Source organism: Molossus molossus, unplaced genomic scaffold (assembly GCF_014108415.1).
Source record: "Molossus molossus isolate mMolMol1 unplaced genomic scaffold, mMolMol1.p scaffold_m16_p_21, whole genome shotgun sequence".
In the NCBI taxonomy this organism is placed as follows: domain Eukaryota; kingdom Metazoa; phylum Chordata; class Mammalia; order Chiroptera; family Molossidae; genus Molossus; species Molossus molossus.
Window position 1 is genome coordinate 3,828,044 of NW_023425357.1, and position 15,839 is coordinate 3,843,882.

The 15,839-nt window shown below is 54.6% G+C and overlaps 2 protein-coding genes across 12 annotated transcripts in view; both read left to right on the forward strand.

The window, feature by feature from the left end:
• LOC118639326 (leukocyte immunoglobulin-like receptor subfamily A member 6) overlaps positions 1–5,778 on the forward strand; it is a 154,905-nt gene extending 149,127 nt beyond the window's left edge. The window contains exons 1-7 of one of the 11 annotated variants that reach the window (XM_036275676.1): positions 1,337–1,501; positions 1,591–1,853; positions 1,978–2,013; positions 2,176–2,460; positions 2,605–3,411; positions 3,662–3,964; positions 4,260–5,778. In XM_036275676.1, the coding sequence (XP_036131569.1) occupies positions 1,820–1,853; positions 1,978–2,013; positions 2,176–2,460; positions 2,605–3,411; positions 3,662–3,964; positions 4,260–4,366 (1,572 nt within the window). In that variant the 5' untranslated portion in view covers positions 1,337–1,501; positions 1,591–1,819 and the 3' untranslated portion in view covers positions 4,367–5,778. The other 10 variants (XM_036275677.1, XM_036275679.1, XM_036275680.1 and 7 more) reach the window with 10 other exon arrangements.
• On the forward strand, positions 5,674–12,092 carry LOC118638822 (leukocyte immunoglobulin-like receptor subfamily B member 3; the record flags this gene model as incomplete). The annotated part of the gene is made up of 8 exons (XM_036274950.1): positions 5,674–5,983; positions 6,130–6,441; positions 6,671–6,949; positions 7,253–7,552; positions 9,390–9,506; positions 10,223–10,275; positions 11,063–11,224; positions 11,305–12,092. Coding segments are annotated over 8 exons (1,680 nt in total), but the record flags the coding sequence as incomplete, so codon positions are not given.
• Between the last annotated feature and the right edge of the window lie 3,747 nt (positions 12,093–15,839).

The window sequence follows — 15,839 nt, forward strand, 5'->3', positions numbered from 1 at the left end:
AACATTCCATGTTGTGTGGATTTTCAACAACACTTCTCATGCCTCACCTCACGCGCCTTAGGCAGGTGTGGAAATGAACAAGGAGGGCTCCCTCCATGTCCCGGGGGCGAGGACTCCACAACCACTCTCGGGCCCTGGGTTCCTGACAACCTGCTGCAGGTGGGGACACGGAGACTCAGGAAACTGCATGTTGATGCTTAAGGTCACTCCAGAAATGGGCCACGGAGGAATCATTCCATAAGCATGTTTTATTGCCCAAATCAGAGCAATCACACTCGTACTGTCCACTAAACCTGAAGACAAGGTCACAGGACAAGGAGGAGAGACCTTCCCAAGGGGCAAGGGTGCTGAGGGGCAGGAATGACTCACAGGCTTCTTCCCGCGCTGATGCGATGGGTGCTGTGGTCAGAAAGGGAAGCTCACCAGGGGCTGAGAGGGAACGAGGACCCACACTCTGGGGCCAGGAGAAGAACCCATTTTTCTTGCCTCATTTTCCTGCATTTCTCCTCTGTGCTCATTGTCACAGTGATACTCACCCGAACGGCACAGTTGATGGTGAGCATCTCTGTGCATCTGAGCTCTGCAGACCACAGGAACCCACGTCTTCCTGAAGCATCTCCAAGACCTGGTGACCACTGTCCATGGTGAGGACCCCACAGGGAGATGCTGATGGACAACATGAAGATAAAGGAGGACCCCACGTGGGAGGCTCTGATAGGGAAGGACGTGCCCTGGGTCCCCTCACCTGCAAGGGGCATCTCAGGAGGCTCCGATCTATTTCCTGATCCACCAGGAACAGGTGCTAATCTTCTGGGGAGGGAAGGTTCCCCTTCCCCAGGGGCTGGTGACATAAACCAGAGACAGCGAGGGCCAGTCCTTGAGTGACCACACCCTGGGGTCCATCTGTCCATTCCTGCTAAAGCCATTAGACACAGAATCTGTGTAATACGTACCCCCCAGAAGATTGAAACATATTGAAAAGTAAATAAATAATGGTGAATGTATTCTCTTGTAAATAATAATAATAATAATAAAGGGGGGGACATCAAATGAAGACATTACTGCTCAGTTCACGCAGGCAGAAGGTGGTGCACATATATTTAAATAAAAATAAATTTCCCTCAACAATCAAAGCTCCAACCCAAATCACTGCCCCTTAATTTTTAGAAAAAAGCCGTGACACTGGGGTCAGCTCTGCCCAAGGAGCAGGGGCACTGAGGGGGATCAGGACCCAGAGGGTGGTGCCCAGGGAGGAGGGGCTGGAGGCTGTCGCTAAGGAAAAGGAGAAGTTCATGAAAACACGAGATAGAAAGCCCAGCCCCTGAAGCCACAGGGGGATGTGTTTCCTTCCCTCATTTCCCTGCATTTCTCCTCTGTGCTCATTGTCACAGGGACACGCGCCTGCCCTGCTCAGTTACAGGGTGAACGTGTCTCTGCTGATCTGAGCCCCACAGGAACCCACGTCTTCCTGAAGCATCTCCAGGGTCTGACAACGTCCGAGGTGAGGACCCCAGGGAGGTGCTGAGGGATGGGCTGAGGATGGTGGAGACCCCTACGGGGGAGGCTCTGACAGGGCAGGATGTGCCCTAGGTCACCTCACCTGTTTCCAGCTGTATCATAAAAGTGAGTCAGGCTGATAGAAAGAGGCGGTGCCCGCAACTGTAGGCCACTGCTGTGACTATCCTGTGAGAGGCAGATCCAACTTCCAAGGGACCACAACCTGTGCATCTGTCTCTCCGTCCTGCATGTCTGTCTGTCCATCCTTCTGGCACCGTGGTCCCTTCCATCTGCTCAGCTGACCCCAGAGGGACAGGACGTCATGACCCCCACACTCACCGCCCTGCTCTGCCTGGGTGAGATGTGACGGGGGGAGGGGAAGCCCTGCTCTGTCAGAAGTTCCTGAAACTCAGCAGGCTCACAGGAAGGAGGGTTCTTGTCAGGGGTCAGGGCGAACCTCTCACAGGGACTCTCTTCCAGGGCTGAGCGTGGGCCTGAGGACCAGAGTGCAGGCAGGTGAGTCTGTCCCCAGGTCTCACTCCCTCTGGACACAGGGACACCCCCAGGGAGATGGGGAAGGAGGAGAGCAGACCTGTCTGACAGATGAGGGACATCGGGGATGGGAAGCTGGGGACTGGGGTGGGAATGTCTTAGGACCCAGCATCTGATTCCTTCCAGGGACCCTCCCCAAACCTACCCTCCAGGCTGAGCCAGGATCTGTGATCCCCTGGAGGAGCCCCGTGAACATCACATGTCAGGGGACTCTGGGGGCTGAGGAGTACCGTCTGGATAAAAAGGGAAAAACACCTCCATGGAAAACACAGAAGCCACCGAACCCCGGAGACAAGGCCACGTTCTCCATCACAAACATGACAGACCATGATGCAGGGAGATATCGCTGTTACTATCGCAGCCCCTCTGGCTGGTCAGAGCGCAGTGACCCCCTGGAGCTGGTGGTGACAGGTGAGGGGACACTCAGGGTCCCAGCCTCAGGCTCTGCCCTCAGGAAGGGGGCTGCTCTCAGGGCCTCTGCCCTCTCACAGCCCAGCCCTGGGGGACACGAGGGAGGTGTGACCCCATTTCACATGCTGTCTCCTCCCCTCCTAGGATCCTACAGCAAACCCAGCCTCTCAGCCCTGCCCAGCCCTGTCGTGACCTCAGGAGGGAACGTGACCCTCCAGTGTGGCTCAGGGCTGGGATTTGGCAGGTTCATCCTGACTAAGGAAGGAGAACACAGGCTCTTCTGGACCCTGGACTCACAGACACACCCCAGTGGGCAGAACCAGGCCCTGTTCCCTGTGGGCCCCGTGACCCCCAGCCACAGGTGGACGTTCAGATGCTATGGCTGTTACAGTTACCGACCCCAAGTGTGTTCACAGCCCAGTGACACTCTGGAGCTTCTGGTCCCAGGTGAGTCCCATTATTGTCCCTTCCATGGATTGAGGCACCAGACAGGTTGTTGGCATCTTTGCTGGGAGGGAGCCACAGGTCAGAGGTGGGGTCAGGGGAGCACAGAGGCTCCTGGAGCAGAGACACAGAGAGACAGTGAGACCCGGGCCAGGTCAGGAGAAGGGGTTATGGGAGGAGCAGCCCCTGTACTCACGTCTGGTCTCTCAGGTGTGTCTGGGACGCCCTCCCTCCTGGCCCAGCAGGGCCCCATCGTGGCCTCTGGACAGAGCCTGACCCTCCAGTGTCGCTCTGATGTCGGCTATGACAGATTCGCTCTGTCCAAGGAGGAGGAGCTGGACCCCACACAGAGCCTGGTCCTGCAGCCCCAGGTTGGGCTCTCTCAGGCCGACTTCTCCCTGGACCCAGTGCGCAGCTCCCACGGGGGCCGGTACAGATGCTACGGTGGACACAACCTCTCCTCTGAGTGGTCGGCCCCCAGTGACCCCCTGGACATCCTGGTGGCAGGTGAGGAGTCAGGGGTTCAGTCAGGGACCAGACTCTGCACAGGCCCTGCTGGGGGGTCGCAGGTGGTCATGGTCAGAATGAAAGTGCAGGGCCCAGGGAGGGAGAGACAGAGATGGGTGTGTGAGGGGAGAGGGGAGACTCAGAGAGAACAGAGACAGACAAAGAACAGGGTCCTAGGAGAGAGGCCTGGTGACTCTCAGGTCAGGACAAGGTGGGCAGGCAGCCCGTCACCCACCCTCCCTCTCTCTAGGACAGCTCTCTGACAGACCCTCCCTCTCGGTGCAGCCGGGCACCATGGTGACCTCAGGAGAGAAGGTGACCCTGCTGTGTCAGTCACAGTATCCGACGAAAACTTTCCTTCTGTCCAAGGAGGGGACAGCTGATCCCCCCCTGCATCTTCCATCAGAGCACCGAGCTCAGCAGTACCAGGCAGAGTTCTCCATGAGTCCTGTGACCTCCGCCCACGGGGGCACCTACAGGTGCTACAGCTCACTCAGCACCGCCCCCTACCTGCTGTCACACCCCAGTGAGTCCCTGGAGCTGCGGGTCTCAGGTGAGGGGCCCCTGGCTCTGTCTTTCTGTGCTGTCGGCTCAGGGTCTGACCCCAGAAGAAAGAGGAGCTGAAAGAGAGGGAGAGAGGACTCTAGGGGTGGTCACCCAGAAGACCCCTGCCCCTCAGAGACTCTCCTACCCCTGTCTACCCCTTCCCCTCACCTCGGTGGAGAAGATGCCAGGTGGGCCATGGGAGGGCCTCTAGGGTGCTCCGGGCAGATGGAGGAGGAGTCTGAGTGAGATGGGGACCCCAGGGTCAGCCCCAGACTCTCACCCTCTTCTGTTCTCTTTCTCAGGACCCTCTGTTCCCCCAGCCCCCCACCCACAGGGCCCATCTCCACAGCTGGTGAGTCATGGGGCGTGTGTGCTCAGAGGGAGCACAGACCACCCCGGATGCTTCTGATTCCCTCAGAGGGTCTCATGCCCCCGACACTAAGGACAGGCTGTGTCCCAGGGGCTGGGAGCAGGGGATAGACTGAGGGTGAACCAGGGGCTTCAGGGCTCTGAGGCTTCACCCCACAATGGATAGGCCTGCAGAGGGTTAAGTGAGGCAAGTGACAGGTGGGGTGGTCATGGCCCAGGGAGACGTTGGGGCCTGGGAAGGGGGAGGAGAAACTGAGCTCAAGTGGGGAGAAAACAGCCCCCACCACCAATCCAGATCCCAGGAGGAACTGAGGATGGGTCCCTTCCCCACATGGAGTCAGGCCTGCAGCGGGGTAACTGAGGGCCTGTGGGGAGGTGGTGGGGTGTCCATGAGGGACAGGTGCTGAGTCATGAGGGGTTCAGACCCCTCTATAGACACTGACTTGGATGCGCCCTTCCCCTGTCTGGGCCTCAGGGTCCCCAAGTGTAAAAGGAGAAATTCATGGCCCAGAGCTTAGATTTCCTTTCAGTTCTGGTTCTGACCTCCTGGGGGAGGGGGCCTCACAGGGACACCCAGGACGTGGTGTGGGGACTGTCCCCTCTTCAACAGTGATGGTGACATGCACAGGGAGGGGCAGGCAGGACAAGGGTCTGGGGCATCCAGGTCCTTTCCCTCAGCCCAGGCTCAGCTCAGAGGAGAGAGGGCTGGAGTCAGACCTGGTTCAGTTCCCAGCTCTGCTGCTCCTGCGGGGGGTCAGGTGGTCCCTTCCCTTCCCTGAGTGTTGGGTCATGTCTGTGCATCTCGGGTCTCCTCCTGCTCACAGGCTGCTGTCAGATAAGGTGACATAAGGGGCCCCACAGAACTCAGGAAGGCAGAGCCCCAGTCCACCCGACCTTCCTAGGGGGCATCTGCAGGGTGGAGATGGATCCAGGGGAGACACAGAGGCCACCCCACACCCCTGCTCCTCCCGTGTCTCTGCTGTGCTGAGGGTGGGGAATAAGGAAGGACCCTCAGCTCAGATGAGACGTGGACAGGCCCCTGCAGATGAGAGGCCAGAGCACGAAGCTGAGGTCCCTCTGGGGCAGCATGAGGAGAGCACAGGGCACCCACAGTCCCGGGTTTCAGTCCCAGCCCTGCACCGTCCAGGCTGGGTGACATGGGGCAGGTGACTTACCTCTCTGAGCCCCTTGACCTGGGTGGTGGGGTACCGTCCCTGGTGCATGACTGTGTGAGGAGAGAGGGATGAATGACAGACCCCAGCAGGTGCCTCACATAGTGGGTGCACAGTACATGACATCATAGGCTTATTCATGACATCATAAGGGAGAGAAGGGCTCCCCTGATATTTTGGATCTGATTCCTTTCCAGAAGTTGTCCCCAAACCCTCCATCTGGGCGGACCCTGGCCCCTTGGTCACCACGGGGAGCCCTGTGACCCTCTGGTGTCAGGCGTCTCTGCAGGCTACTGCCTACGTTCTATATAAAGAGAGGGGCTCTAAGCCCTGGGATACGAAGACCCCACAGAACTTCAGCAACAAGACCGGTTTCCTCATTGAATCTGCCCGCTCACAGCATGCAGGGCTCTACGAGTGTGCGTATTACACCACTGAGAGCAAACTCTCAGAGCGCAGTGACCCCCTGCTCCTGGTGCTGACAGGTAAGTGGAACCCGGGTGCCCTCCCCACTGTGGCTCCTCTCACACTCAGAAAATGAGGGGTGGGCTCGGGGGTACCTCACCCCACAGTCCACACTGGGAACATGTAGGTGATGGTCCCTGTAACACGGATCCCCCTTCTCCCTCAGGAGTGGACAGAGCACCCTCCCTCTCAGCCCAGCCAAGCCCTGTGGTGGCCTCAGGAGGGAGCGTGTCCCTCGTGTGTCGCTCACAGGACACATGGGGCACTTTCCATCTGCTGAAGGAGGGAGGAGCTGACCCGCCCCGACACATGGAACCGCAATCGAGGTCCAGTGCTTGGAGGACCTATGCCCAGGCCACCTTCCCTCTGGGCCCCGTGAACTCCTCCCACGGGGGGACATACAGATGCTATGGTTCCCCCAGATCCTACCCCAATCAGTGGTCACACCCCAGTGACCCTCTGCGTCTCGAGGTCACAGGTGAGTGGACAGACCCTGTGCAAACCCATCTGTTCCCTGGGCCTAAAATGACTGACCTAGGCTTGTGCCCAGTGGAGCCCTGGGGTCAGGGGGTCAGTGACACTGGCCTCTGGCCTCTGGGGGACAGAACCTCAGGTGGGAGGTTAGGGAGGGACAGGACAGGACTCTCCCTGCAGCCCCAGTGGGCAATGGGGTGTGTGCCCCCTGGTGCCACATCCCCTTCTCCCAGGTGTGCACAGGGAGCCCTCCCTCTCGGCCCAGCCGGGCTCCCTGGTGCTGCCTGGAGACAGCCTGACCCTGCAGTGTGGCTCGGAGGCTGGCTTTGACAGATTCGCGCTGACCAAGGACCAGGGGCTCACACCCCAGCGCCTTGTCGGGCAGCACAGCCCCGACTTCCCCCTGGGCCATGTGAACCACACCCACGGGGGCCGGTACAGATGCTACAGTGGACACAGCCTCTCTTATGCGTGGTCAGCCCCCAGCGCCCCCCTGGACATCCTGGTCACAGGTGAGGAGCCCAGCCCTGGCCCTGTCCTGAGTGTCTGCTCAGGGCGCTGGGGACAGGGTCCCCTGGTGGTGCTGGGTCAGGAGAGGGTCCTGGGGCAGAGGCTGAGAAGGGCAGAGGTACAGAGGGAGGGAGTGAGGAAGGCGGAGTGAGGGGCTTAGACATACAGACATCTCCCCGGGGGCACTGAGAGGAGCTGAGAAGGATCACAGACAGCGTCCCTGGGGAAGGACATGGTCCCTCAGCTCAGGGTCAAGGGCATATGGGAGGGGGCAGCTCTCTACACATCACCCCTGCCCTCCCCAGGAATGTACAGGAAACCCTCCCTCTCCATCCTGCCGGGCCCCTCAGTGCCCTGGGGAGCGAACATGACCCTGCAGTGTGGATCTGAGACCTGGTTGGACACCTTCCACCTGCACAGGGAGGGGTCTCTGGATCCCCCCCTGCACCTTCGTCTGCAGAAGATGACTGCACCCTCTCAGGCCAACTTCACCTTCAGTCCTGTGACCTCAGCCCACAGGGGCACCTACAGGTGCTATGGTTCACGCAGTTCCTCCCCCTACCTGCTGTCACACCCCAGTGACCCCCTGGAGCTCCTGGTCTCAGGTGAGGACCCCCAGCCCTACCCCCTGTGTCCTCATGGTCAGTTCAGGGCCCAGTTTCCAGGCCACCATGGGCTGGAATAGCAGTGAGGGGGTCACAGGAGGGGCAGCCAGAGAGGACCTCACCTCTCAGAGGGATGGAAAAAGCCAGAGCAACTCCCATCCCTGCCTCATCGTCACCCCCATCCCGAGGCCCAGACATGTTCCCGGTGGGCAGAGGGAGGTTGGAGAGACTTGGACTGACCAAAAGGGGAAAAGGTCAGAGGCACCCATCCCGACCCCCTTCCGTCTCCAGTCCTGTGTCCACACCCTGAGAGACCAAGACAAGAGTGGGGACTAGCAGAGGCTTTGGCCCCAGAGAGGACAAGACCCCCTGCTGGGGCATGGCTGGTCTCCCAGAGGTGGGGACTGGCAGACATACTGGGGACCCACAGGCTCCAGGACTCTGAGGCTGGCAGGTGACAGGTGGGGTGGCCATGCTGTGGTCCCACCCTGGGGAGGAGCAGCTGGGTGGAAATGGGCAGAGGAAACAGCTCCTACCCCTCAGCTCCCATCTGATCCCAGGAGGCTCTAAATATTGGTGCCCCTGAGTGAGGCCCAGGGAGGGCTCAGTGAGTGTCTGTGGGGAGGGGGTGGGGGAGGAGCTCGGTTTGGTCTTGGCTCAGCCACTTCCTGGTAATGGCCTGAGGACAGTTTCTTCTTCTCAGGGAACCCATGTCTCCAAAGACGCTTGAACACTGTGTGTGTGTATATGTGTGTGCTTGTTCGTGCCTGTGTGTGCATATGTGTGCATGTGTGTGTGTGTGTGTGTACAGGTGTGCGCATGAGTGTGTTGTGTGCGTGCAAACATGTGTGCATGTCCGTCTGTGCTGGAGACACCGACGGTGTCTGAGCTCTCCTCCACAAGCTTTCAAGGAGCTGCAATGAAGTCAGGAAAAGAAGCCACAACCCCGGTTCAAATCCCAGCTCTGCCCCTTCCCCACTGGGATCTCAGACAATCTGTTCCTCCCGAGTCCTAGGTTCATGGGTGTGCACGGGTCTCCCGCCACCCCCCTCACAGTGACAGCATTCAGCTCCCAGCCTCACCCTAGTTACAGCTCAGGAAGGACACAGCCTCCCCCTGCCCTTTCCAGACACACACTCTCCATGTGCACACAGGCCCCACTGCGGTGGGTGGGGGGTCAGTCTGCAGTGTGGGAGCTGGGTCTGGCCTGGTCTGGAGACTGTTGGTGATTGGCTTTGGTGACAAGTCTCTGCACTGGTGTTCTACCTGGAGCATACAAGGACAGCATAGATAATATTTAATAATAATAATAATAATAACACACAAACCCTGGCAGGTTTGGCTCAGCCGTTAGAGCGTCGGCCTGCGGTCCAGAGAGACCCGGGTTCGGTTTTCGCTAAGGGCACGTACCCCGGTTGCAGTTTGTCCCCGGCCCTGGTTGGGTCCTGCGGGTGGCAGCCACTCGATGTGTCCCTTTCACATCCATGTTTCTCTCTCTCTCTCTCTGTTTCTCTCTCTCCCTTCCACTCTATCTGAACAAAAAAAAAAATGGAAAAAAAATGTCCTCAGGTGAGGATAAAAAAATTTTTAAAAAAAATTTTTTTTAAAGAATAATAAAAAAATAACAACACACAAGTGTTCCCTCTGTTTGGGTTCCAGCCCATCCCTGCCCCCTCCAGGCTGGGTGACCTGGGGCAGGTGACTAACCTCACTGAGCCTCAGTGACATGGGTGGTGGGTCAGCATTCCCTGGTGCATGACTGTGTGAGGTCAGAGGGAATAGTAGGTGCTCATTAAATGACATCATTAGCTCATTCATGACATCACTCATGTCCAAGGTCTCCCGCGGTACCTGTACATCCTGATCGGGGTCTCGGTGGCCCTCCTCCTCCTGCTCCTTCCCCTCCTCTTCCTCTTCTTCCGACACCAGCGTCAGGGCAAAGGCCGGACATCAGGTGAGTAGGGAATGGGGTGACCTGGGTCACAGAAGGGGGCGCTCACAGGAAAACCGAATAGCTGGAGGTCAGCTGAGAAAAAGATTCCTTCAGAATCTCACATCAGGAAATCGAGAGAGAAAACACTCCACGTCACCACAGATGTGCAGGTGTGATTAATCTTCCATCGTTTTCAATGTCATGAACTGCGAAACATGCGCACAGTGTGTGCTAAGGTTTCCTTCTTTCCTGCGGAGTCGCACGGGGAGGGGGCTCCTGACCTCCCAGGGCTGGCGCTGTCCCGCGTGGCCAGCCCAGAGAGAGGCTCGTGTCCAACCTCCTGCAGGGGCCACAGACCCAGAGCCCAAAAACAGAGACCTGCAGATCGATCACCCCTTCCCTGAAGACGGCAGACGTTCACCGACCATGCTCCCACTGTGCCCTTAAGACTTCCGTCTCCTGCCCCAGCTCCACCCCACTGTGGACGCCCAGGAAGAGCCCCTCTGTGAGAGGAAGAGACAGCTGCCTGGGGAGGGGCACAGGGATTCCAGGAGGCAATGGGCACGATAGGCTGGGATGAAGTAGGGGGTCAGCGGTGAGAAGGACTAAAGTCCACATTGCGGGACTTAGTACCTCACCTCACCCCTGGGTTAGTGGTCCATCTGGGAGCAGGAGGAGTCTGCAACCCTGAGAACTGGGGACCCTGTCAGGAGACACACTCTGTTCTGCTCCAGCAGATGCTGCCCTGAAGGACCCACAGCCTGGGGAGACGGTGGAGCTGGACTCTCAGGTGAGACCCTGCTTCTGTCCAGGCACCAAGCACCTTATGTTGCCCAGTTTAGCCAATGGACTCTTCCCTGTCCTCACATCACCTGGTTCTCGGCAGTGTCCACACTGACCTCTGCTTCTGGGCACCCAGGTCGTCCTGCTGTGACTCACTGCTCCTGGTTTCCTTGTGACCTCATGACCCCTCCTCTGTGGTCCCCTTTGCTGGCTCCTCGTCCTCTATCTGACGCTGTGCCGCCCTAGGTTTCAGGAGGATACATGAACAACTGAATCCTTCTCAGGTCCCCAGGATCCCTCATTCATTCACCCAGCATATAAAACGGGGAGCCCACTGTTCACAGCTCCTTTGAGGTGCTGCGGTGCAGCCCTGAGCAACACTGTCTCCACACCCCTCGAGCTCACCTGTGGGTGAGGGGGCAGTATGCAAACAAGTGACAGTGTCCCAGAGAGCAAAGTGCTGTGAAGGGAAATAAAGCAAGAGGAGGGAGTAGAGTTCGTGGTGGTGGTAGGAAATAGGGGACAGAGAAAATAACAGGTGCAAAGGTCCTGAGGCAGGACATGCTTCTTCAGAAGATGGGCCATGTGGCTGGAGAAAAATGACGGAGAGAAAGTATTTTAAGACAAGAGTCAGAACCTTAGGAGCATCCAGATGCCCCAAGGCTTAGGAACCATCAGGAGAGGGACCTAATCTATTCAAAGTTAAATCATCACCCTGGCTACATGTGCATAATGACTGATCTACAGTGGAATCAAGGAGACACTGTTTCTGTCTCACTGTTTCTCTGCAGCAGAACACGCACTATGAAGACCCCCAGGAAGTGACGTACGCCCAGGTAGACGACTCAAGATCAAGACCCAGGCAGGGAATGGGCACCTCTCCTTCCTCCCAGTCAAAGGAATTGCTGGACGCAAGGGGCAGACAAGCAGAGAAGGACAGACGGATTGACAGTCAGGTGGGTCCTATCCCCTCCACCCATCCAGGCTTACCCCACATCCACCATGTTTCATCCCTCTCACCCTCCCCCTGCCCTAGGCTGCTGCATCGGATGCCCCCCAGGATGTGACCTATGCCCAGCTGAACCACTTGGCCCTCAGATGGGAGAAACCTGCACCCCGCTCCTCCCCACCAGAGGAACCCCCAGAGGAGCCCAGTGTGTATGCAACTCTGGCCACCCACTAGCCCGGGAAGGTCTCAGACCCCACACTCCAGGAGACGGACCCCACAAAACATGGGAGCTTCCCACATGGACACTCAGCTAGTGACCCCGGCCATTTGGACACCAGATGTGGACCCCTAGAAGCTCCTGGAACCCTCAGCGAGTCATCGGATTCTACGGTCAAACATAACCAATATCTCTACATTTTGAAATCAAAGCAACAGACTCTTCAATAATCAATGCATGAATTTTGAAGCAAAATGGGATTGAGAGAATGTTTTAAATGAATGATTATGTAAGTATTACGCATCAAACCTATGAAATGGAAAAGTAAGAACCATGAATGAATTCATTAGGAAAGAAAAAGGTGAACACATAGAAACAATCTAAGTGTCCAACAGATGACAAGACAAATGTTACTCGGCCATAAAAAAAAATGAAATATTGTCATTTGCCACAACATGGATGGATCTTGAGAATATCATGCTAAGTCGAATAAGTCAGTCAGAGAAGGCCAAGAAATACATGGTTTCACTCATATGTGGGTGAAATCTGAAACTCTGAACTGTCGTGTATATTAAATATATTGAAACTGTGATTAAAACTTTTCCACCCAGCCAGTGTGGCTCAGTGGTTGAGCGTTGACCCAGGCACCAAGAGGTCACCGGTTCGATTCCCAGTCAGGGCACATGCCTAGGTTGGGGGCCAAATCCCCAGTGGAGAGCATGCAGGAGGCGGCTAATAGATGTTCTCTCTCATTCATGTTTCTATTTATCTCTCTCCCTTCCTCTCTCTCTAAAATCAATAAATTTAAAACAATTTTTTTTAAAAACTTTTCCTGCAATGTGAACTCAGAATTTGAAAAGCTTCTCTGCTAAATGCTTCTGAACACTTATGCATGTATGAAATACACACACACCGACGTACACATGGACACACACAGACATACACATAAACATACACACACAGACACACACACTAACATGCACAAAATCCAAAATAATATACAGATCTATTATTCCATTTTGAAAGAATTTATCCAATGTCACTGGGTACATCATTAATATATAAAAATCAATCGCATTTCAGACTTCCTGTTTTAGACCAAGGGGTAGTAGATGGGTGTCTCCCTAAACCCCATAAAGCACAGTAAAACTTCTGGTTTTGGAAGACAAGGTAGAAAAAAAATCCAATCAGTGCAGCAAAAAGAAAAAAATATATCAAAAAGAATGAGAATAGTTTAAGGGACATTTAAGACATCATAAAGTGTAACAATATCAGCATCATAGGGTTGCCAAAAGGCAAAGAGAGAGAGCGAAGGATTTAGAATGTATTTGAAGAAATAATGACTAAAAATTCCCTAACCTGGTGAAGGAAAAAGACACACAAGTTCAGGAAGCACAGAGAGTCCTAAACAAGAAGAACCCAAAGAGGCCCACACCAAGTCACATCATAATTAAAATGGCAAAAGTTAGTCCTGGCCTGTTTGGCTCAGCGGTTAGAGCGTCAGCCTGCGGTCCAGAGAGACCTGGGTTCGGTTCCCACTAAGGGCATGTACCTCGGTTGCAGTTTGTCCCTGGCCCTGGTTGGTCATGCAGGTGGCAGCCTCTCGATGTGTCCCTTTCATGTCGATGTTTCTCTCGCTCTCTCTGTTCCTCTCTCTTCCTCCCACTCTATCTGAACAAAAATAAATATAAATAAATAAATAAATAAATAATTCATAGTTGAGTTTCTTGGACATGTGAATTTATAACTTCCAGCAAATTTGTGAAATGATCAGCTATCTATTTCTTCAAGCACATTTTTTCTTCACTGGTATTTTTCTCCTTTGGAGTTCAGCAACATAAATGGTCTCACAGGTCCCCAAGTCCATTGGTGTTCATTTTTAAAATCTGTGAGGAGGAGGAGGGGCACTGAGGGGGTAGCAATGACTCAGAGGTTTTGAAAAAGGGAGATGAAGAAAAAGATGGTTTTTACAGAAACAGGAAGTCAGGAAAGGGAAGTGTGTGGGGAGAGAAAATGCACAGTTTCAGTAGTGCCATGCTTTCTTCTGAGCAAAGGTGATCTCAGCACCTCCCCAAGCTCCCCCTGCCCTGGGGTCATCCTCCCGGTGATGGTCCCACTGGCTCCTCCCCCCACCAAGGAGATAGTGGAATAGACTCCATTTCCTCACTCCTGCACTTTACATCTGATCAGCGCCACTCCACTCCCCCCCTCCCCCCGACTGACACCTTCTGAGCAGCGTCCCGGACCCATCACAACACTCAAGATGTCTTATCTGTATCAGCTCACCAGCCTCCTTCCTGGTCCTGCAATGCAGGCCCCACCCCTTTCTCCAGTGTGCTCCTCTCTCCACCTCCTGAGGACTCTTCCTATAACCCGAGCTTCACTGTCCACACCCTCTACCAGTTTCCATCTGCAGAAAATATCCAAGATGCACTGGCAGATGTGCTCAGTGATTAGAGTGTCTGCCCACACACTGAAGGATTGTGGGTTCAATTCCCAGTCAAGGACATAGATGTCTCTCTCTCTCTCTCTCTCTCTCTCTCTCTCTCTCTCTCTCTCTGTCTCTCTGTCTCCTCTCTTCCTCCCTTCCACTCTCTCTAAAAATCAATGGAAAAAATATCCTTGAGTGAAGATTAACAACAACAAAAAAAAAAGATCCAAGTTGCACATTCTAATATTTAAGGCTATGATGATGAGGCTTGAGCTAAACTCACCAGCCCCAGCAAACACGACTCTCCCTCCACAACCAAACTCACCCCAGTTAACCACATTCCCCTCCACAGCAAGCCACACACAGAAACTGAGCTATTTAAAAATTCTCTGGGCCTCTCTCTCTCTCTCTCTCTCTCTCTCTCTCTCTCCCTCTCCCTCTCCCTTTATCTCTCTCTACAAAATAAAAATAAAAATTCTCTGGTCCTGGTCAGTTTGGCTCAGCGGTCAGAGCGTCGGCCCAGCCCACGGACCAATGAGTCTCAGGTTCAATTCGGTCAAGGGCCTTTCCCTCCGTTTCAGTTCATCCCCAGCCCTGGTCAAGGTCGTACGGGAGGCAACCAGTCAATGTGTCCTTCTCACGTTGATGTTTCTCTCTCTCTCTCCCTCCCTTCCACTCTGAATATAAATGGAAAAATATCCTCGGGTGAGGATTCAAAAAAAAAATTCTCTGCCTTTCCAGCCGCTCCCTCACCCCATCTGAATGAACCCAGTCACCTCCTTTCCAACCTGCTGGACCAAGACTTGTCCTGTCCCATCCCACTCAACTAAAAATGTAGTTTGTGTTATAGGTTTGTGCGAGAGTTAAAGGAGAAAACCACATCCATGACTTAAAATATTGACCAACATGCCATCCAGGGGTCAGGTGAATGTTGGCATTTTATTGCGGAGAGCCTTAGTTATCTATAGAGGCTGCCTGCATGACATTTTCACATGGTGGTAGCCTTTTCATATTTATTCCCTTATTTCTGTTCATCCTCAGCTGAGGATATTTGTTCCCATTGAGTTTTTGAGAGAGAGTGGAAGGGAGGGAGGGAAGGAGAGAGAAAGAGAAACATCAATGTGAGAGAGACACATCAATAGGTTGCCTCCAGCATGTGCCCTGACAAAAGCCGGGGATCAAACCTGCAACCGGGGTACATGCCCTTGACCGGGAATCGTACCCACCACCCTTAGGTGCATGGACTGATGTTCATACCACTGAGTGACACAGGCTAGAACAGTGGTAGCCTTTTTAAAACAGAAATCTCTTCACACAGTCAGTCGCTGCTTAAAATTTTTCCCATTGGCTTCAAGATAAAATCCAAAATACTTGCACGGCCCTGGCCAGTTTGGCTCAGCGGTTAGAGCGTTGGCCTGCGGTCCGGAGAGACCCGGGTTCGGTTCCCGCTAAGGGCATGTACCTCGGTTGCAGTTTGTCCCCGGCCCTGGTTGGTCGTGCGGGTGGCAGCCACTCGATGTGTCCCTTCACGTCGATGTTTCTCACTCTCTCTTCCTCTCTCTCCCTCCCACTCTATCTGTACAAAAAATGGAAAAATGTCCTCAGGTGAGGATAAAACAAAAAAAATACTTGCACGGTGCTCCAGACCCTGTGTGAGCAGGCTGAGCCTTCACCTGACTGCTCTCACGTCTGAGAACAGGTCGAGATCTTTCTGGTCAAGGATGCCCCCAGCCCCCACCTCTGCGCTAGTCCCTGCTCATGCCTTGGGCCAGTCCATCCTCAAGAAGGAACCTCTCAGCCAGGACCCAGGTTGCATGATGTCTTCTTGTTATTGAACCTCATTCTCTCATTTCCTTTTTTCTCCCAGCATGTATAATCTCACAAGACTAAGTAACCGTCTGCGGTCTACATATCAGTAATGTCTGTGTTCAATAATCTGAGCACCATGAGTCCAGGGAAAGAATCCGTCAGCTT